The 22,719-nt window shown below is 42.8% G+C and overlaps 1 protein-coding gene across 3 annotated transcripts; it reads left to right on the top strand.

Annotated features, from left to right (window-relative positions):
- Positions 1-914: 914 nt before the first annotated feature.
- Positions 915-9,965, top strand: fosl2 (FOS like 2, AP-1 transcription factor subunit). 3 transcript variants are annotated; one of them, XM_029674924.2, is made up of 5 exons: positions 915-1,135; positions 1,509-1,628; positions 6,089-6,343; positions 6,612-6,719; positions 7,751-9,965. In XM_029674924.2, exons 3-5 carry the CDS (start codon positions 6,104-6,106, stop codon positions 8,285-8,287), a joined length of 885 nt encoding a protein of 294 aa, XP_029530784.1. In that variant the 5' UTR covers positions 915-1,135; positions 1,509-1,628; positions 6,089-6,103; the 3' UTR covers positions 8,288-9,965. The 3 variants fall into 3 exon arrangements, with proteins under 3 accessions (XP_029530784.1, XP_029530783.1, XP_064881679.1); XM_029674923.2 differs by having other exon boundaries at positions 1,415-1,628; XM_065025607.1 differs by having other exon boundaries at positions 915-1,628.
- Positions 9,966-22,719: the final 12,754 nt, after the last annotated feature.

Genomic DNA, 22,719 nt, shown 5'->3' with positions numbered 1-22,719 from the left:
CACACCTTTTATATTCATATTCTGTCCATGATGTCTATACACACGTTATATACATATTTATATTCCGGGCTCTGACATTCATTCAAACATTTCTATATATCTTAATTCCTTTATTTTTGGTATTTGCGTGTTTTGTCAGGTATTACTGCGCTGCTGGAGCTAAGAACATGAGCATTTCGCTACACCGGCAAAATATGTGTAGGCGACCAATACAGTTTTATTTTATTTGACTAGCGGTGGAGAATATGGTAGCATTTCCTTCCATAATCTTCCCTTACTGCTGCTAGCCACATCTATCTGTTGCTCGGGCTACACATCAGGGCAGGCATTTAAATTCTAGAGCTGCGAAAAACTTCAAAGGGATATAATTCTCTCGTTCTGTCTCTTCGTGTGAAAACCAAAGGTTACAACAACGTTGAATAGTCATGAGATGAAGATCCACACGGGTGGCAAGATATAACTGCACACGTCTTTGTTAATAACTGCATATACCTAATCTACTCTATGTGGCACAGAGACCCTATCCTTCTGAGCTTGAGGAGAAAATGCGGTGAGGGAGGGTAGGGAATCCCTCCAGTCTCTGACGTGCCTTTACCAAGGAAACCTTGTCCTCTCGCAACTGCCCATTTTAGGAAACATGCGTCAAAGGACTGTACCAAATCAGACAAACGGTGAATATAGAGAAACTTTATAACTTCCAACCCGATGATAAAATACACGGGCGTAAACATGTAGGCTTATCACAAGCATAGTACATCGACTCTAACGATGTTATGTATAACAATATAGCTGATTTACGATACCTTGTGCTGATTTTTACAATCTTAGCTATGATAACCCCTCAAGTGAAGTGTCTACGCCCAGACAGTGACGTGAATGAGCCTGCTTGCGTTGATAAGCGGCCGCAGTTCTCCGTCGTGCCATTGAAGTGAGTCATCCTAGTGTGGCGAAGGAATAGAAAAAGAAAGATAGAACTGTTCCAGGGGAACAGCGGATTGCTGAAGTAGGCCTAAAGTGTGTCGCGGGGAAGAGATTCTGTAGAGTAGGCTGGGGTGGAAAGCAATTTTAAAGCCTCTGTATGTGACTCACTCGCAACGCAAGTCTATTCACCGCCAACTCTGGATTGACTGCGAAAGTAGGTGACTTTTGTTCTTGAACTTGGTTCTTGTAGCACACCTGAATAGGCTACAGCAGTGACAAGGGAAAGAAACAGGATATAATTATTTGGAATGGACAAAAAATATAAATATTTTCAGTTTTACTTCTAGTTAATTACCTTAAAATATTTAATTTCGAAGAGCCTGGATTTATTGTACCAATAACCTATTTGAAAACACATTTTTTTCTGGATTTCCACGTGTTTTAACGACTATTGCTTTCAAGTTGGTCACTTTCCAATCTGGTCCACTTTCAGCTTCCAAAAGGGATTCCACTGTCAGAGGATTTTTTGAGAGTTGGGAGCTCATATCAACTACTGAAATCTTCCTCTTTCCTGGATCATGTACCAGGACTACTCCGTGAACTACGACACCTCGTCCTGCGGCAGCAGCACTTCGCCGGTCCAGCCAGAGTCATTCACAAGCGGCAGCAGCACGATCGGCAGTCCGATCTCTACCTCAAGCTACCAGGTAACGCAATACAACATAATATAATATTCTCTTTTCTCAAATTAAAATATTGGTATTCACAACTGTAAATTGAGTTTCATTGTATCGACATTTCGTCAATGTGTAGTTGTCTATGACACACTTTTAGATGGGTAACCCGGAGAGGCTATAGCGCTGTTCGTAATTAAAGGTGCTGTGCAATGGCAATAGAGGTGCATATTATCTTTCTAATACACTGCTATGTACATGTTTTATTCAAGGGCCATTAAGAATATTATATTGCTATTAAATATATTACTCCAAACTATAGCCTAGTGCTGTAGAGACTTTGTCTTCACATTTGGAGAAAGCGCGCTCGTGGTATCGCCTGTGATATTATCAGAATCTGCGCGCGTTATATTGTGATATTCTCCCAATATTTTCCAGACCTGCTCTGCAATATAAAGTGAAATTTAATAGATTATATATGTGGTTCTGGCCAAGACACCGATGCGCGAGCGAAGTGCGTAAAAAAGGAACAAACCGACTCAATGCCGGATTTATGTTGAATATCAGAAACCTGTGTTATGAAACCTGTGTTATGAACGACTGCAGAAAATGTACTTATTGACACACATGTGTATGCGTAATCTGAATTGCAATATGCAATCAGGTATTGCTCAATCGCTGTAGCCTATAATTTAACACCCACGTGTTGCACTATAGAACTGGTCATTTGAAGTTGATGGGACGTTTTTATTATAAAATACATATTTTGTAGACGGAAGAATATACTTTAGAAAGTGTTCATACTGTGGAGTCCACAAATAATTTAGGTATACGCACATTATAAGACCTGTTGAATGAGTATAAACTTCTATGAACACAGTAGGCAAGTTATCATGAGTTATAACACACACCAAACTGCGTATAGGTTGCTACAGCATATTTTGCCATTCTGATTGCTCTCAACATTTCTCCTCCAAGATATGGATTTAAATATAAGTTGGAATGTGTAAACCAAAGGGCTACCTTTTCCCTTGCACATGGGATAGCGACTTTATTCATGCGCATAACTTGGTCAAGGGGAACAAAAAAACATGCACTGATTCGATTCTACCAATCCTTCTCGGTGCCTTCTTGGTTATGATAGCCTACTGTATGTCTCTGACCTGCTGATGATCAGTGATCATCACTGTAAAGCGAACAGAGCAATAACGAATATTGACTAGGACTCCACATTGGATAGAAGTTCTGCAACAAGGTCTATAGCGTCATTCAGTGGTGGTACGCTGCACATTGCACAATATAGGACATCCACCCATAGCTTCGGGGTTGTGTGTGTGTGTGTTGCAGATGGGGCCCATGTATCACGCACTGGCAGATTTTGTCGTGACATGGAAACCTGTTAAGACGCTCACGATGCGTCTCCCAATGCGCATTCGTTTATGTTGGAACATTTGGAGACTACAGACAATGATTAGGCCTACATGGTTTTTTCTACCTGCTCTCTCGTCCTCTCGTTCTAGTGACATTCTGAGATATGATGCCCAGTGGCTATCATTGAGGAACAACCATAATCAGCATTTCACACCACATGTCCACTTTAAATGCTATTCCCGACAAAATGTGAGCTTTTAAGGTTGAAATGTATCTATATGTTTTATGAAAGTGACAGAGAGACCATGTGTCTTGTGTTTTCAGTCGTCTGGTGTTAGGTTGTCCGTGTCCAATTCACAACCCGCAGTAGGCCTACTAAGGCAAATGAAGGAGGATCTCTGCGCTACATTTAACAGCTTGTTCTTTCATAGATCTAGACCAGTGTTCTAAGTAATTTCGTATAATGAACATTGAAACTGTTCAGATGTCCTCTCAGGCACGTGTCGGAAAACTGAGGGCTGTAGGTGAAAGGACCCGTCTGCCAAATGGCAACTGTTGTTTTGCTCCCGTGGGCGCACATATAACAGCTGGACTGGTCGTAGCGTTAAATAATATTGATCGTCCACTCCAGACCAGAACTCCCACGCATTTTACTTTGTTCTTTCAATCGTTTGTCTGCCTGAATCCGTCTTTTGAATTGACTTGGTTACATCAATTTCGAGATCATCATAACCACTTCCTTATTTGTTCCCGGTTTGACGCAGTGCCATAGGTGCTCTCTCTTCCCTGGACATGTTTACAGTATTATTGAGCCGAAAGTTCCTGGATGTTTACGTCATCCTTTAGTTTCTCGGGGGCGGAGGACAACTATTCTATTTGTTTAAGAGGGGTGTTATTTTCTTCTGCAGCAATGGCGAAATCCCAGCGCATAAGAGTAAGACTGGGAAAGGGGGTAACGTGTGGGAAGCTGTTTACCGGTGTTGTGTCGAAAATCTCCCCCCTGCCAGAATCCCCCCTCCCATCTAATTTCCTTAATTTTGTGGCTAGATTCAAATACTTTCTGTGACACACATCAGAGTCAAATACTTTCTATAGAACAAACTTCGTCAGGAGCGGCAACCGAAATTAATAATTAATGTATGTGTGTTATATTAAACATAGAGGAGGGAGTCAAATGTTGGCAAGCAATAAACATTTCAGAACAACTATGGCTGAATTATTATCCTTACACTTTCAGAAATACCAGTCGAATAAGACATGGGAGAGATGACGAATTTTGGCAAAGAGATTTATTTATAGACTAATACAAAATCAGTAGCGGATTTAGGTACGGGCGACATGGGCAGCCGCCGCCGCCCCCTGGTGCGGGTGGGCGCGGGTTCGCCCAGATCGCCATAAAGCTAGAACCGCCACATACACTTGAAACAAATAGCCAAACCGAAAACTGCAGACAAAAATGTTTTTTCTGCTACTAGATCAGTGAAATGTAAGCTAAAATGAAAACGGAGTGAAGAGCAGAAATCTCAACTAGCAAGCAAGTCGCAGCAATGAAGAACGCAAAGGGGAGGGAGAATTCTCGGCACAACACCGGCATTAAGCATACTGACTTGATAGCCTATGCAAGACAACTCACAAATTACTGGGCCGAGAAACGCGTACCATGTTGTATTTGTACCCTGCACCTGGAATTGTGGACAGTGTTTCACATTTGGAGTCTACTCACAGTCGATTCACCTATTGGCTCACAAATCAAATTTGCACAACAGTACCAGAAATGTCTGTTAAATGTCTGCAACCAGTCACCCCAATTACCATATCCAACCATTACCCCATTTAGGACTTTACCTTCTCGTTAGTTATTAGTCCCTGGGATTTATGACTGCAGTGGAATTTTCCCTGTTGCCTCACTTCTGGAATGTAACTGTCTGGGGACCTAGCTTTTCTCTCTAGCCTAAATATAATGCCTCTTTCCGCCTTACTGGAACTGACCGTTTTACGCACTGGCTTTACATATCCCCAACATGACTCATCAAAAGAAAATAATGGAGGAATTGACCCCTGGATGGCAGCCCAGAAGCAGTACTCGTCTCTTCATGTTCTATGTTTAATGAACGAGCAAATCCAGCCCATATCGGGTCGGCTGATGACATGCATCACTCACCTTTGCCCTCTAGTCACTCAAGTGTCTGGCGTGGACTTGTTGAGACATACTGACTTGCGTCCTATCCTTGCTTTTAGGGGCAATATCAGTGTGGCATCAGATATTGTCTTATCACCCCAAAGATGCCTCATGAGGGCTCAAGCCATATAAACTGAAATAAGGATACTGTATTTTGCTTTAAAGATGGTCACTTCTGTGTTGTCTCTCACAGCAGTTTGGTGTTGATCACTGATGAGCATGATAAGAGTCCTCAGATAAAGTAAACTTGTGGTTTTATGTCATCTATTTTATTAGAAAAAAAATAGATATGCTTACACTTGTCTATGGAAAGAGAGAGGCCTATATCAGTGCCACTGCAAACCATCATGATCACCTTATTCTGTCTGGAATAAACAAGTCATCACACCTTCCCTGGTGGATGTTTTTCCTTCTTCAGAGAGGTGTACAGAGAGGCAGCAACACTACGGGCTTTCCCGCCGTGATTCACTGAACGTGTCACTCCAGGGGTTAAACGGGTGAATCTAGACAGTGTTTGTGTGTGGAGTCAGTGATTCACTACTAGGCTGTAATGAAGAGGATGTGTGAGTATGATGAAGGGTGGGTGGCTGGTGTGTAAACGGGGGGTTACGCTACAGTACTCTGTGGCAGAAATGGAAATGGAGGAACAGGGTCAAAGACATGTCAAGTTAAGTTTTTCCCCCAGTTGTAACCAGTAAAATAAATTAACAACATTCAATTTCAGCAAAAAATAAATGCATGGAAATTTATATTTTGATGTTACTCCATTCACAATGTGTTTGTCCCCTGAGTTGAAGACACACAACCTTTGTTCTTTGTCATCTTGAAAAAACATCTATTATCATCTTGAAAATATCCACTCACCATTTTTCTCCCGCTCTGCCCTCTTTTTTTGCTCGCTCTGCCCACCTCCCTCTCTCTTGGCTACCTTTCCTGTATCTAGAAATACCGGGTCGACATGCCTGGCTCTAGCAGTGCCTTCATCCCTACGATAAACGCCATCACGACCAGCCAGGACCTGCAGTGGATGGTGCAGCCCACAGTGATCACCTCTATGTCCAACCCGTATTCACGCTCCCACCCCTATGGCCACCACCTCTCCAACGGCCCTGGGCTCCTGGGACACACCACCCTGGCCCGTCCGGGTGTCATCCGCTCCATCGGGGACACCCGCGGACGCCGCAGGAGAGATGAGCAGGTGAGGACCACAAGTGTACAGATGATGTGGGTGTTTAAAAGTTCATTTTGTCTGGATGTGTGGAATTCACCATGTGCCGGCAAGCACTATTGGTGAATGTCTTCTAACATTGTGAGACAGTAGAGTGAGTTTTAATATCAAAGTCCCAAGTTGTGAGGAATTTGGATATGACGGCTTATATGTCTTAACCCAAGGCTTCTCTTCTTGTTCACCCTGTTCAGCTTATGTGTGAACGACAACTCACAAGGTGTGTTGTTTATTTCCTTAGCTTACCCCTGAAGAAGAGGAGAAGAGGAGGGTGAGACGCGAGAGGAACAAGTTGGCTGCCGCCAAGTGCCGCAACCGCAGACGAGAACTCACTGAGACGCTCCAAGGAGTGAGTTACACGGCACACACACACCCTAACCGAGAAGAAGAGACAAAGTTTTGTAATGGTTAGGTTGTTACGAATGCACTGATATAAGTGGACACAAGTGGCATTTCGGCAAGTTTGATAAAAAGGAGTTGTGCCTGTTGTTCAGACACGTATCTGCCTTCTCATTGGCTAGAATAGTCCCATCTGATCTCAACTTGATGACTACACTTTCCCCTCCCTCAAACTGCTTCCAGCAAAAATGCCCTTCCCTCTCTCCACCACACGCCACTCTTTGTTGAATGACCAAATAAGGAAGTGTCATATTTCAATCATGAAGGGCAACCTGAACTTAAACCTACACTTTACCTGACATTACCTGACATTCAGGTTTGACCCTTATCCTAATTTTAAAAAATATTGCTAGTACAACTTTGTCCAAACAAAAATGGTATGAGGAAGTAGGAAACAAACAAGCAAAGCATGGACACACCCCAAAAATAGGATAAATAGTGCAACCGTCTCCTTCCTTGTTGCACTATTTCTCCTATTTTTACTACAACCGCCTCTTTCTTTCCTTGTTGCACTATTTCTACCATTTTTGGGGTGTGTCCATGCTTTGCTCGTTTGTTTCCTACTTCCTCATACCTTTTTTTGTTTGGACAAAGTTGTACTTGCAATATTTTTTTGAATTAGGATAAGGGTCAAACCTAAATGTCAGGTAAAGTGTAGGTTTACGTTCAGGTCATTCAGGTGCAACATAGCCAAGACTGCCCTTTCGCTTTATCCCTACTCTTTTCCTGAGCAAACTTACACTCAAATATAATGTGCTGTGTGCTCTTTTTGGAAAACAGTACACTCTTGTGGTAGCATTAGGTGGTGCAGAAACTCACCAATGTGTACCTTAAACAGTGATTGGGGCTGTAACATGAAGATTAACACTTTTTCTGTCTACTCCAAACACCAGAATTGTAATTGAGCTGAATATTAACCCTCCAGATACTGAAGATTAAAACTTGTCCTGGTCGTCTGTTTTGTTTGTTTGTGTTTTCCAGGAGACTGAGGAGCTGGAGGACGAGAAGGCTGATCTACAGAAAGAGATCGAGACACTGCAGAAGGAGAAGGACAAGTTGGAGTTCATGCTGGTGGCCCACAACCCCTTGTGCAAATTGCCCCCCGACGATCGCCACCAGGGGGGCCACCACCACCAGCAGCAGTGCGCTCCTCTTCCGCTGACCATGCGCAACAATCTGGGTCCCCGAGGCATCGTCAACCCCGTTGTGGTGAAGCAAGAACCACAAGAGGACGATGAGGATGGCAAGTCCCAGCGCTCCGTCATCAAGCCCATCTGTCTTGGTGGAGGTGGTGGGATTTACTGCGATAGCGACAGCCTCAACACCCCGTTGGTGGCCGCCTCCACCCCGGCCTCCACACCAAGCGCCCCTAGCCTCATCTTCACCTACCCCAGCATGCTGGAGTCCGAGAGCCCCTCGCCGTCCTCAGAGTCCTGCTCCAAAGCCCACCGGCGCAGCAGCAGCAGCGGGGATCAGTCTTCAGACTCCCTCAACTCACCTACCCTCCTGGCCCTCTGAGCAGGGGCAGTAAGGTGATGTTGTGCGGAGGGCGAGCAGCGCCCCCTTACCGACTTGGAAGACAAAGAGCACACTCAAGCCTGGACCAAGCCAACCAGTAACTGTTTCATTGACACCAGGAACCCTCAAGGGCTAAGCCGCTTGTTTTTCTTGTACGCTTCAGTGTGATTTTTTTTATACCTAAAGTGTGTGCACCTGTACCAGCCAGTGTCATCCCTTCTCCATTTAAACTCCAGCACAATTTGTTTTTTGAACAATGAACATATGACATGGATGTTAGAAGTGACCGCAGAGGCAGTCATAAGAGGAGAAAACTGGTGAATGCAAGACATATTTTTTGATCAACATTAAGTAAAGCCATCGGGCAAAAGTTGCACTCTGCTATGATCAATCTATCAGTTAATGACTAAATGAGAGACCATGGGAGGGATATAGAAACAATGGAGAGATTTTAAAAGCAAGCTCATCTTTTTCCTTTTTTTATCCTCCCTCTCCCAGAAACCAGGACCTGTTTGGATGCGCTGATACGCTAATAAACATATGACTTTATTTTCATCTCTACTTGTATTTAAGACCTGTGCTGTGTGACCTTGCGTTCTGGTGTTGTTGTCTCCTGATGGTTCACTGGGTGAGCCTCAAAGCCTCAGTGTCTCAAACGAAAATAGCCAATTTTTATTCATTGCCTAGATCCTCAACACTCTACTCCGAATATTGGTCAAAGTATCGATGGCCATCGTATATTGTGTGCTTTTCTCAGTAATGTACCTGAACTTTATTATGTGTTTAATACATGTTTGTGTGATTTACATTGATGTCAGGGATTTCTCTTCTGTGTGGTTGTTGATAACTATTTTAAGGAGCAGTATGGGAAGCACCGGGGCTCAAATGCTTGAGTGATATATGAGGAGAAATTCAAAACGTGGACCCTTCTACTTCTGAAATTATGTCATTCACCAAGACAGTTCGACCAACAAGGGTATTATGACCAACTCCTTATACCCCCAATACTAGTGGAAGTAAAGGTTCAAGCAGACACTCTAGAGCTTCATTGAAAAAATATATTTTTTTTTTTTTTGGGGGGGGGTTGATTGAATTGCAATATTTAAGACCTGTTGTTTACTTCAAACATTCCTTACAGGGTCAGTGAGTGTCATGGCCTGGCTGTGATCACGGGACAGAAGACTTACTGAACCATTTTTAGTTGTGCTGGATGCAGCAAATAAGACTGTGCAAAAATCATTGCTGCTGCTGTTGTTGTGTACTGACCAGTCTTGAAGGAGAACACATCACTTATTTATCTTTGTGTGGATGGTCTTGAGGTAAACTTCACTGGATAGTTATGGTATCACATGATAGCATTTGAACAACAACACCCATCATGCATTGCGGCAAATTGCAGACCGAAAAAAAGATACCAAAAACCATTGTGGGAGAGAGTGTGTTCTTAGTCTGTTGAACCCCTTAGAAACACGTAGGAAAGCCATTGACTTTAGATCTTCTACTGTACGTGTCATCTACTGTACGTCTTCTGTTTCTGACATCTATTTCTTCTTTTCTCAAATGCTTTAACTGTTTAAAATGATTGAAAACAAACAAAAACAGCAATATGTATAGCAGTGTTTGTTCATTTCGTAATTTAAATCAATAATTATAATAAAAAAGCATTTTCAACAAAGAATTCTTGAAAGTTGTTGTGTTGGCCTGTTCATCTTTGTGTTCACAAACTGTGTCCCATGAGCGATACAGTGTCCTTACATTTGTCGCAGTGAATATTAGGCACTGAATATTTTATTTTAAAGGTGACGTACCCCTAAACTACTTAGTGGGGTAGATAGACTAAACCACCTGTTATGTTATATCTCATGCAACAGCAGGATATAACACTGCGTTAAAAAATGCAATAATTGACAGCGTGGGAAATATCTTTATTATATATGCAGACTTTTTGGTTGGTCATTCAGTGGTCAGTCTGTCAGAACCTATCTACAGTGACAACCATAAGAAAAACTCCACTTTTTGACCATATGCCTGAATGGCCAATTAAACATTTACAAGTAAGTGATAGGTGTCATTATCCTTCTCGTTTCAAATGTTTGTTTTTCTCCATTTCACAGTATATACTTATTTCTAGTGGTTAAAGTGAGACATAGAGAACATCTGTAAATCCAACATCACAGGGTATGTTTGAGATTCTTTGAATATAATTCAATCATGAAAAAAAGTCAATGACTTTATCAACCCTAAAACCCTTAGTAGAGAGGCTCAGTGAATGTGGAGCCAAAATGTGTACAAGTGTGCCAGTGGAGACGCTGTAGAAGGACCAGCCAGCCCAGATACCCCTACCTGCAACAGAGTCTTAGTGTATGTATGGTAGTCTGCTTATAGTTGTGCCATAAAAAAATATGTAGTTAGAGCACAGCAGACTCCATGACTTATCATTGTGTCCAAGCAAACAGTCAAAATCCTCTCCCGCTAAGTCTTTTATATGTCACCCCTACAAGATCCCATATCCCACACCAGTTTGCCTCCCAGTAACAGTACCCGGTCAGCCCTTGTCTACACAGCAACTGTAGCCACACCTCAAAATCACAGGAGGTTGGTGGCACCTTAATTGGGAAAGATGGGCTTGTTGTAATGGCTGGAGCGGAATCAGTGGAATGGTATGGACGACATCAAACACATAGTTTCCATGTAATTCCATTTGCTCCGTTCCAGCCATTATGAGCCGTCCTCCCCTCAGCAGGCTCCTGTGCTTAAATATCTTAGAGTGATCACAATATGGCTGTGTTTTGGTTCTGTGTGACCTCAAAGGCATCTGAAAATTAATAGAAAAATCAGTAACACTTCAAGTCTCCAGGTATAGTACTTTATTACTTGTTATAAGCATGTAAAAGCCTTTATAGTGTCCTATTGAAATGCTTATAATAAGTTATGTCTATGTCGAAAATCGTTGCGTCATTGACTGAAAATGTCTGGTATTTAGTCAGAATCATTATGAGATGGTTATAGGCATTATATGGGTTCATGCATGCTTATGACAAAACCGCATCATAATGAATTAAACCTGTAGGCTTTATGTAATGTTCCCTTCACATCATGATGTTGTTATAGTCACTTTCATTACTGTAATGACCAATAAATACATTAATAATAAATTAGGAACTTCATCACCATATAGAAATATCAAAGACTTATGGCAAATATAGGTGCTCAATACAATTGGAACAACACTGCAGTTTTTAGGCAGTAGCTGCTTAAAGGTTACTTAACAACCCTTTACTACTACCAGGTAGCCTCTCCTTAAAAGTGTGCACAGGTAATAGTTTCTCCAGTTTAGTAGAGACCAACTTCCCTCCAGAGTCTCCCGGATTATTGTCGCTCACATCCAGCTCTCTCATATGTGAAGGGTTTGACTTCCGAGCTGAGGCCAGTGAAGCACAACCTCTCTCTGCGACTCTTCAGAATGACAATCTACAAAATGATATGACAATCAGAGTAAAGCTGGCACACACTTGGCATCGATTAGAACAATAATGTCAATGTACTCTAATACCCATTCCAATGTCTCATTAACCACATAATACCTTCGCTCAGTGGTTTACAGAGTGGACTCGAGTTCAGCAAAGAGCAGCTTCACTCCTGAATCCTGCAGGTTGTTGTCCCTTGGATCCAGCTGCCTCGAGTGTGAGGGGTTTGAGCTGAGAAATGAGGCCAGCTCTTCACAGCATCTTTCTGTGAAGTTACATCTCAACAGCCTGAGTGGGAGAAAATAATGACATATTTTAAACCCGAATTCAATCAGGATATGCAATATGATGCTTTAAAGGGGAAGTTCAGGAGTTTACAACTTGATGATTCCTCACCTTGAAAGTAGTCTATGAGCAAGGAGAAAATGTAATCCATGATATGGTTTTCTTTATACAGCCATTACAAACTTCAGCTAGCTTTAGCCACCACTAGCTAAAAATCAATGGAAGTGATAGGGGCAATTGTTTAGTTGGGAAAAAAAACGCCAAATCACCTTTTACACTAGAACTGCTAGGCTTCTCAGCCTTCAAGTGCCCACTAGAAAACGTGCTGTCAGAAGTCCCCTTTAGCCTACGTATCAGATGAATCTACTATGTTGTTATCAGAGGGTGGCTATATTCGTAATCATATCTGTAAATTGACAGTTGATACTCATGATGGGAAAAAACTTCAGGGATATTATGTCTAAGTACCCATCTCCCTGCAGGTTTATATAGCTGCTGGTTAGGACCAGCGCGCAGAGGTGTGTGTGTGACTGTGTCTGTGTGTCCTGTTCTCAAAACTGTCAGATACAAGGGTGTCATCACTCAGTCAGAATGTGCATCAGCGTTTCTACTGATTTATCATAGTGGCAGGCTAACAGGAGGCAGCAGCAATCTAAATGATCAGACCAAAACGTGATGAGAAGTGATCGGGTGAAATATGAAGCTACAAGCGAGTGAAAGAAGACAGCTTTGGATGAAATATGTGACCTCAGGTGAAATATCAACTATCTATGAAAGGTCAACTATCCAATCAGAGCAGCAGGATCAATGTGCAGCCCGTCCTTCTCTTTATATACAGCATGTTGCTTTCAAAAGGGAGACCCAAGGGAGACCCGGGAGACAAAAGGGAGACCCATGGGGCGGTGCACAATTGGCCCAGAATCGTCCGGGTTAGGGGTGGGTTTGGCCGGGCCGGGCGCAGTGCACACTGACATGGTTGCCAGGTGTACGGTGTTTCCTCCGACACACTGGTGCGGCTGGTTTCCGGGTTACGTGCGGCTGGCTTCCGGGTTAAGTTGGCATTGTGTCAAAGAAGCAGCCGCACCAGCCCTTGGTTGGGTTGTGTTTCGGGGAAAGCACGGCTCTCGACCTTTGCCTCTCCCAAGTCCATATGGGAGTTGCAGCGATGAGTCAAGATTGTAACTACCAATTGGATACCACGAAATTGGGGAGAAAAAAAAGATTTAAAAAAACATTCAAGGCCTGGTTATTTGATATTCATAAATGTTGCATTTTACCTAATGAAAACCATAGCGGGTGGTAACTAACAAAATGCTTACAAATTTAAGAGATTACATGTTACTTAAGGAAACCCATGCCGGATGAGTCTATACTCTACCCCAGTATACCCATTACGGCCATAACTATAGAAACAAGGTAGCTTTCTTCATGTCAGGGGAACTTAGCGAAATATGGTTGCTATATTTGCGTCGGGGGAATTTAACGAAAAGTGTCAGCCTATTTGCAATGCACCTTCTTGTTATTGCATTTACATTTACATTTTTGTGTGTTGCACTTGCTGTCAGTGGTGTCTATGAATCACATTATTATGAAGGCATAAATGTATGAAAGCGTGTACGCTTATTTGAAATAGATTTAGTTATTTCCTTGTGATGTACTTGTTACTGTTATGTTTTCTTTCATGTTTTGTGTGGACCCCAGGAAGAGCTAGCTAATGAGGATCCTAATAAAATATTAAAATATCAAAATACCTCATTTTCATTTATTGACCTCTCCGCTTCTACCTTCTGTGATGTAGAGCATTGTGTAGATCCTGATGAGCAATGTGTTTTTTGCTATACGTTTGAACATACACTGAAACTTTCTTTCCGGGTTGGATTTGAATTTAGGTTGGAACACAGCAAGCTCATCTGAATGGTCAAACAAAACACAAAACTTTAGTACTCATAGACGCTTTGTTTGGCGTTTCAGATTTTTTTATCCAGTAATGTTTATTCTCTTTGGAAACACAGTTCACAAATATTTCCCCCTTTAGGAGGCAATGAGGCCTTTTATTTTCAATCACATGCTTAGGTGATAGTGTACATTTCTGAGTGAAAATAACGAACCACAGTGAATACAATACAGCACAGTGAACTAGATTGCTTACCTTTCTCCATTATGTCAGCTGGCTCCTTCTGGTTCATGTTCCACAGGAAATGCAGTGTGATCTGCTGAGCCCCCTCTCTGGCAAATGCTCTCCTGCTTCTCATCTTCAATCATTTCTGCATCCTCCCTCAGACTCTCAAAGCATTCTGGAAGATCAGGACTCAGAAACATTTTTAACCTCTTCAGCTCTTTCTTCACAAAATAGATAATGTGGTCTTCGAGCATCTGAAATCAACAATTCAATAGAAAAAGACAGAGAAATCATGACAAGTGATAAGTCTAATTGTAAATGTTAAAACCCCATACAGAGTATTGATCTTTATGGTATACGATAGAAAGATAAATATGTTCCACATTGAATCCTGGCACACGATCAGGAAAGAACATAAGAAACATATATTGGGCTCAAGCTAGACATACAAATGTTGACTGGGCCTCCTGAGCGCTAAGAAACAAATGCATAGGATTGATCAGGAAGTCCAAATCAGATTACTATTTAAATTCAGCCACAGAGAACCTAAACAATCCTACCAAGTTCTGGAAGCTAATCAAATCAGTGTCAGGTTCTAATGTATCCTCTGGCCTTCCTGACCATTTAATGACACATTCTAATGAAGTGAAGGATAAAGCCCATATTGTAGGGGGTTTTAACAAGCACTTCATATCTACTGGTTTAGTTTTTGATAATGGTGGGGCCCAGGCCTCTAATGTAAGCTCTGTTACAGTAAACTATAATATAGGCCCCCATGTGAACCATTTTAACTTTCAGTCTGTTTCTTATACGGAGGTCTATAAAGCACTAAAGGCAATAGACAGTAAAAAGTCTTCAGGTCCAGACAACCTGGACCTCCTTACCTCTTAAAGATAGCAGCTGGTATTATTACTGAACATGTGGCTCACATTTTCAACTTGAGTCTCTTGACCATTTCCCTACCCAGCATTTTGAAATCAGCTTATTTCCTCCCAATGCTAAAGGGTGGAGATCCCTCCAGATGCTAATAACTCTCGTTCTATCTCTAAACTCCCTATCCTGGCCAAAGTCTATGAGTCCCTAGTGAACTCACAGTTTTAAAAAACGTCTTCATTGAAAAGAACATACTGAGTGGGGTTCAGTCTAGCTTTAGATCGGGGCACAGCAGCTATGGCAGTGGGTGGCAAACGACATTAATGCACTTGATAAAAGGCAACATTGTGCTGCTCTGTTTGTGGATTTATCAAAGGCCTTTGATTCAGCTGACCATGAATTGTTGCTAGCTAGACATTGGTCTCAGTGAAGGGGCAGTAAATTGGTTTAGGAACTATCTTTCTGACAGAACACAAACTGTACAGTATGTGCTGACAATCACAAGTCTAGCTTTCTTGAGATTAATAGAGGTGTGCCCCAGGGTTCCATTTTAGCTCCTGTGTTGTTCTCAATTTTTATTAATGATTTGGGAAATGGGATGCAACCAGCAAAGTTACATCTATATGCAGATGATACAGTCATATATTCATGTGCTCCTTCTCTGGTTCAGGTTGTTGAGCTCCAGACTGATTTTCAGTCACTGCAGGCCTCCCTTTATTTGTCTCAAACTGGTATTGAAAAACTAAATTCATGACCTTTACCAGAGCTAGAAGTCTGCCAGAGAACGTTAGCATTGTCACATCTGGTGGCTTACTGAAAAAGTGTCATCCTACAAATGCCTAGGTATTTGGTTGGATGACAAGTTGTCCTTTAAAGTTCATGTGGATAATCTTGTGACAAAACTTAAATTGAAACTTAAATTGAAATTTCAATTACTAAACAGAAATAATATTATGCCTTTTTGGTTGTGTCAAGTCACTCTCTTCCAGATTTATTAATAGTGTATTTTCCATCTGACAGTGTATTGATTTGTATGTGTCATTTCAAATGTAGCTAATAACATTGTTACATTTCATAACTTTATCCCATAGAGTTCTGTAGAGAGTAAAATTAGTAGAGTAAAATGTCACCCACTGCACAAAAAAGATATGCACGGGTATTTACCCTTGTTTTGTAGGGAAGGCTTTCTGTCTGAATTATATAGACAGTATCATAGACTGGTCACTCTTCATGGACACACAGCTGGGTTCAGGTGAGTCTGATCTTCCCTGCTGGGCCCTTTCAAAAACAAAATGTTTAATATTAGATCAACCATTTTACAGAAAGAATATTAAGCCTTTTTAGTAAATGTGATGTCAGGTTACTCTCTTTCAGATGAATAATGATGTATTTCCCATTTCACAGTGTTTTGACTTCTATGTGCCATTTCAAATGTCATAACATTGTTACATTTCAGACTTTAGTCCTGTAGAGTCCATAAACAAATAAATGTATAGGAATTTACCCTTGTTTTATAGGCTGGCTGCCTGAATCAGTTGGCAGCTTCATGGACTGGTCACTCTTCACGGACACACAGCTGGGTATAGGTGAATCTGGTCTCTCCTTGTCGATTGGGCTTCAGGACAACACAAAAAAGTCCATAGACAATGTTATTGCGCTGAGCTCCTTGAAAGATTTCAGATCTCAAGTCATATCTGCACACACAGACACTCAAACATACAGCACATGTTAGCTCCATGGTGGGGGTCATTGTCCACAGAAGGACTAATTTCAGAGGCTGAACCCCTCTCCCTGAGAGACTCCTTTTAAATGTAGGGGTCTTCTCCTCTGTCTCCACCTAGAGAGACTCCTGATATCTCCTTGCACAGTGAATGCATATGCAGTACATTACAGGTGGAATTTACCCCTTTGGATGCATTTTCTCATGCCTATATATCTGCGCCATTGTTTGTTGTATTCAGTCACATATAGCATCTACTGTGGTTGCAATTAAGACTACTATCTTAAGGCATCTGCAACACTCATATTACACACACACGCGCACAGAGAGAGAGAAAACAGCAACTTATTGTTTTGATCTCTGCTTGCTGCTCTGCTTTAGCATCCTGGGCCTTTGATAAGTGAAGGGAGTCACCTTGGTCACAGCATAGATGCGGTAAATGAGTCAATGGAATGCAGATATTGGCGCACATTCATCAAATCCATCATGATTTATGTATTGTAACAGGCCCACAGTGTGGTTACTTAAGTCTGATTTGGATATATTTGGTTGTTTTCTCTGAATAGCATGTAGAAGTTGTCCCTTTTCAGGTTTAGAAGTAGTGCCTGCTAAATGCTAACTCCCATCCTACCGATCCTCGACTTCGGCGATGTCATCTATAAAATAGCCTCCAACACTCTACTCAACAAATTGGGTGCAGTCTATCACAGCACCATCCGTTTTGTCACCAAAGCCCCATATACTACCCACCACTGCGACCTGTACGCTCTCGTTGGTTGGCTCTCGCTTCATACATGTCGTCAAACCCACTGGCTACAGGTTATCTACAAGTCTCTGCTAGGTAAAGCCCCGCCTTATCTCAGCTCACTGGTCACCATAGCAACACCCACTCGTAGCACGTGCTCCAGCAGGTATATCTCACTGGTCACCCCCAAAGCCAATTCCTCCTTTGGTCGCCTTTCCTTCCAGTTCTCTGCTGCCAATGACTGGAACGAACTGCAAAAATCACTGAAGCTGGAGACTCATATTGCCCTCACTAGCTTTAAGCACCAGCTGTCAGAGCAGCTCACAGATCACTGCACCTGTACATAGCCCATCTGTAAACAGCCCAACTATCTACCTCATCCCCATACTGTATTTATTTATTTATCTTGCTCCTTTTTCTACTGTATTATTGACTGTATGTTTTGTTTATTCCATGTGTAACTCTGTGTTGTTGTATGCGTCAAATTGCTATGCTTTATCTTGGCCAGGTCGCAGTTGCAAATGAGAACTTGTTCTCAACTAGCCTACCTGGTTAAATAAAGGTGAAATTAAATCAAATAAATTTGTATCAGCTCGTTAGCATTGCTAGGATCCAGAAATCGGTGGTGGTAGTCAAAGTCGTTTTTAACTGTAATGAAGTTGATTGGTAACGATGACCTGAGACTTTGACCTGAGACTGTGAGCTGCTGGCACACACATTCCTCTACACCCACAACCAGAGGTCATAAGGGCACAGAGACTGTACAATATGTTTTTGGACTACACAATAACCTAAATTAACATTAGCTAGATCACCAATCTTTATACTGTATGCATGCCTCATCTAAAAACATTGAGGCTGTGAATTTATCTTCAATATGGAGTTTATGGTTCCTGCCACCGCATCTGCAAGGGGTGTATACTTGTATCCTACTGTACATTTATGTACTTTGCATTCTTCTTGACTTTGTGTGTCCACCATCATCACCATCATGCGATGTAGTTACAGAAAATATTTTATGGGTGGTTGGTTGTATGTAGGGCTCCCGAGTGGCGCAGCGGTCTAAGGCACTGTATCTCAGTGCAAGCGGTGTCACTATAGTACCTGGTTCAAATCCAAGCTGTATCACATCCGGCTGTGATTGGGAGTCCCATAAGGCGGCGCACAATTGGCCCAGCATCGTCGTAACAATGTACGCTGAGAGTCCGGAAGCAAGTTCAGGGAGTGAATACATTTAATAAATAAATGAACAAAACAAAAACCACAAACAGCGCACCACCATGAAACAGATACAGAAACAATAACGCCTGGGGAAAGAACCAAAGGGAGTGACAGAAATAGGGCAGGTGATGAAGTCCAGGTGAGTGTCAATAAGTGCTGGTGTGTGTGACAATGGTGACAGCAGTCTGGTGACCTAGAGGCCAGAGAGTGTGCAAAGCTGTCATCAAGGCAAAGGGTGGCTATTTGAAGAATATAAAATTAGTTTTGATTTGTGTAACACTTTTTTGGTTACTACATGAATCCATATGTGTTATTTCATAGTTTTTATGTCTTCACTGCTATTCTACAATGTAGAAAATAGTAAAAATAAAGAAAAACCCTAGAATGAGTAGGTGTTCTAAAACTTTTGACCGGTAGTGTATATTTAGCTGGTTATTCTATGCATCTTCAAGACCAAACTTCGGAAAAGGTTAAGGGAGGAGGTGTGTCTCTTTGTCAACAACAGCTGGTGCACGATCTCTAATGTTAAGGAAGTTTTGCTCACGGTTTTGGTCACTTGAGTTAGAATACCTCATAATAAACTGCACACCATACTATTTATAGAGAGAGTTTTCTTCTAGATTTTTCATAGCTGTCTATTTACCACCACAAACCGATCCTGGCACTAAGACTGCATTCAACGTGTATAGGGCCATAAGCAAACAAGTAAGTGCACATCCAAAAGTACTGCTCCTATTGGCCAATGATTTTATTGCTGGGAAACTGAAATCTGTCTTAAATATTTTTTTACCAGTTTGTGAACTGTGCAACTAGAGGTGAAAAAAATCTAAATCACCTTTACTCCACACACAGAAACACATACAAAGCTCTCCCTCGCCCCCCATTTGGCAAATCTGACCATAACTCTATCCTCCTGATTGCTGCTTACAAGGAAAAACTCAAACAGGAAGTACCAGTGACATGCTCAATACGGAAGGGGTCAGATGAAGCGGATGCCAAGCTACAGGACTGTTTCGCTAGAACAGACTGGGATATGTTCCGGGACTCATCCGATAACATTGAGGAGTTCACCACATCAGTCCCCAGCATCATTAATAAGTGCATCGACAACATCGTCCCCACATTGACCATACATACATATCCCAACCAGAATCCATGGATTACAGGCAACATCCGAAATGACCTAAAGGCTAGAGCTGTCACTTTTAAAGAGCAGGACATTAATCCAGACGCTTATAAGAAATCCAATATGACCTCAATCGAGCCATCAAACAGTCAAAACGTAAAATACAGGACTAAGATTGAATCCTACTACGATCCGATGCTTGTCAGATGTGACAGGGCTTGCAAACTATCACGGATTACAAAGGGAAACCTGGCCGTAAGATGCCCAGTCACACGAGATTACCCAAAGACCTAATTTCCTTCAATGCTCGCGTCGAGGCAAGCACCACTGAACCGTGCATGAGAGCACCAGCTGTTCCAGACGATTGTGTGATCTCGCTCTACGTAGCCGATGTGAGCAAGACATTTAAACAGGTTAACATTCACAAGGCCGCAGGGACAGCTGGCATCTTCACTGACATTTTCAACCTCTCCCTGAGTTCGTAATACCTACATGTTTCAAGCAGACCACCATAGTCCCTGTACCCAAGAATGCCAAGCTAACCTGATTAAATGACTATCGCCCCGTAGCACTCACATTCCGTAACCATGAAATGGCCCACATCAACACCATCATCAAAGACACCCTGGACCCACTCCAATTTGCATACCACCCCAACAGATCCACAGGTGACTGAATCTCTAAATCAAATCAAATCAAATCCAATTGTATTTGTCACATACACATGGTTAGCAGATGTTAATGCAAGTGTAGCGAAATGGTTGTGCTTTTAGTTCCGACAATGCAGTAATAACCAACAAGTAATCTAGCTAACAATTCCAAAACTACTACCTTATAGACACAAGTGTAAGGGGATAAGAATATGTACATAAAGATATATGAGTGAGTGATGGTACAGAGCGGCATATGCAAGATACAGTAGATGGTATTGAGTGCAGTATATACATATGAGATGAATAATGTAGGGTATGTAAACATTATATTAGGTAGCATTGTTTAAAGTGGCTAGTGATATATTTTACATCATTTCCCATCAATTCCCATTATTAAAGTGGCTGGAGTTGAGTCAGTGTGTTGGCAGCAGCCACTCAATGTTAGTGGTGGCTGTTTAACAGTCTGGTGGCCTTGAGATAGAAGCTGTTTTTCAGTCTCTCGGTCCCAGCTTTGATGCACCTGTACTGACCTCGCCTTCTGGATGATAGCGGGGTGAACAGGCAGTGGCTCGGGTGGTTGTTGTCCTTGATGATCTTTATGGCCTTCCTGTGACATCGGGTGGTGTAGGTGTCCTGGAGGGCAGGTAGTTTGCCCCCAGTGATGCGTTGTGCAGACCTCACTACCCTCTGGAGAGCCTTACGGTTGTGGGCGGAGCAGTTGCCGTACCAGGCGGTGATACAGCCCGACAGGATGCTCTCGATTGTGCATCTGTAGAAGTTTGTGAGTGCTTTTGGTGACAAGCCAAATTTCTTCAGCCTCCTGAGGTTGAAGAGGCGCTGCTGCGCCTTCTGCATGATGCTGTCTGTGTGGGTGGACCAATTCAGTTTGTCTGTGATGTGTATGCCGAGGAACTTAAAACTTACTACCCTCTCCACTACTGTCCCATCGATGTGGATAGGGGGGTGTTCCCTCTGCTGTTTCCTGAAGTCCACAATCATCTCCTTAGTTTTGTTGACGTTGAGTGTGAGGTTATTTTCCTGACACCACACTCCGAGGGCCCTCCCCTCCTCCCTGTAGGCCGTCTCGTCGTTGTTGGTAATCAAGCCTACCACTTTTGTGTCGTCCGCAAACTTGATGATTGAGTTGGAGGCGTGCGTGGCCACGCAGTCGTGGGTGAACAGGGAGTACAGGAGAGGGCTCAGAACGCACCCTTGTGGGGCCCCAGTGTTGAGGATCAGCGGGGTGGAAATGTTGTTGCCTACCCTCACCACCTGGGGGCGGCCCATCAGGAAGTCCAGTACCCAGTTGCACAGGGCGGGGTCGAGACCCACGGTCTCGAGCTTGATGACGAGCTTGGAGGGCACTATGGTGTTAAATGCAGAGCTGTAGTCGATGAACAGCATTCTCACATAGGTATTCCTCTTGTCCAGATGGGTTAGGGCAGTGTGCAGTGTGGTTGAGATTGCATCGTCTGTGGACCTATTTGGGCGGTAAGCAAATTGGAGTGGGTCTAGGGTGTCAGGTAGGGTGGAGGTGATATGGTCCTTGACTAGTCTCTCAAAGCACTTCATGATGACGGAAGTGAGTGCTACGGGGCGGTAGTCGTTTAGCTCAGTTACCTTAGCTTTCTTGGGAACAGGAACAATGGTGGCCTTCTTGAAGCATGTGGGAACAACAGACTGGGATAGGGATTGATTGAATATGTCCGTAAACACACCAGCCAGCTGGTCTGCGCATGCTCTGAGGGCGCGGCTGGGGATGCCGTCTGGGCCTGCAGCCTTGCGAGGGTTGCATGTTTAAATGTTTTCCTCACGTCGGCTGCAGTGAAGGAGAGTCCGCATGTTTTAGTTGCGGGCCGTGTCAGTGGCACTGTATTGTCCTCAAAGCGGGCAAAAAGGTTATTTAGTCTGCCTTGGAGCAAGACATCCTGGTCCGTGACTGGCACTCCACACTGCACTCTCCCACCTGGACAAGAGGAACACCTACATGAGAATGCTGTTCATTGACTATAGCTCAGCGTTCAACACCAGAGTCCCTTTCAAGTTCATCACTAAGCTCAGGACCCTTGCAGGACAATTGGCAGTTGGTCCTCGCATGCTCTGAGTACACATCCTGGTAATCCGTCTGGCCCTGCGGCCTTGTAAATATTGACCTGTTTAAAGGACTTGCTCACTTCGGCTACGGAGAGTGTGATCACACAGTCATCCGGAACAGCTGGTGCG

This window comes from Oncorhynchus nerka, linkage group LG12 (assembly GCF_034236695.1).
Source record: "Oncorhynchus nerka isolate Pitt River linkage group LG12, Oner_Uvic_2.0, whole genome shotgun sequence".
In the NCBI taxonomy this organism is placed as follows: Eukaryota; Metazoa; Chordata; class Actinopteri; order Salmoniformes; family Salmonidae; genus Oncorhynchus; species Oncorhynchus nerka.
This window is presented reverse-complemented; position numbering and strand designations above follow the sequence as displayed.

What these genes read in the sequence shown, in the direction of transcription:
- fosl2 (XM_029674923.2), top strand. Translation starts at nt 1,500, where the DNA reads ATGTACCAGGACTACTCCGTGAACTACGACACCTCGTCCTGCGGCAGC. An exon ending in TCTCTACCTCAAGCTACCAG is followed by an intron (nt 1,629 to 6,088) that starts GTAACGCAATAC and finishes TCCTGTATCTAG; the next exon opens with AAATACCGGGTCGACATGCC. An exon ending in GCCGCAGGAGAGATGAGCAG is followed by an intron (nt 6,344 to 6,611) that starts GTGAGGACCACA and finishes TTATTTCCTTAG; the next exon opens with CTTACCCCTGAAGAAGAGGA.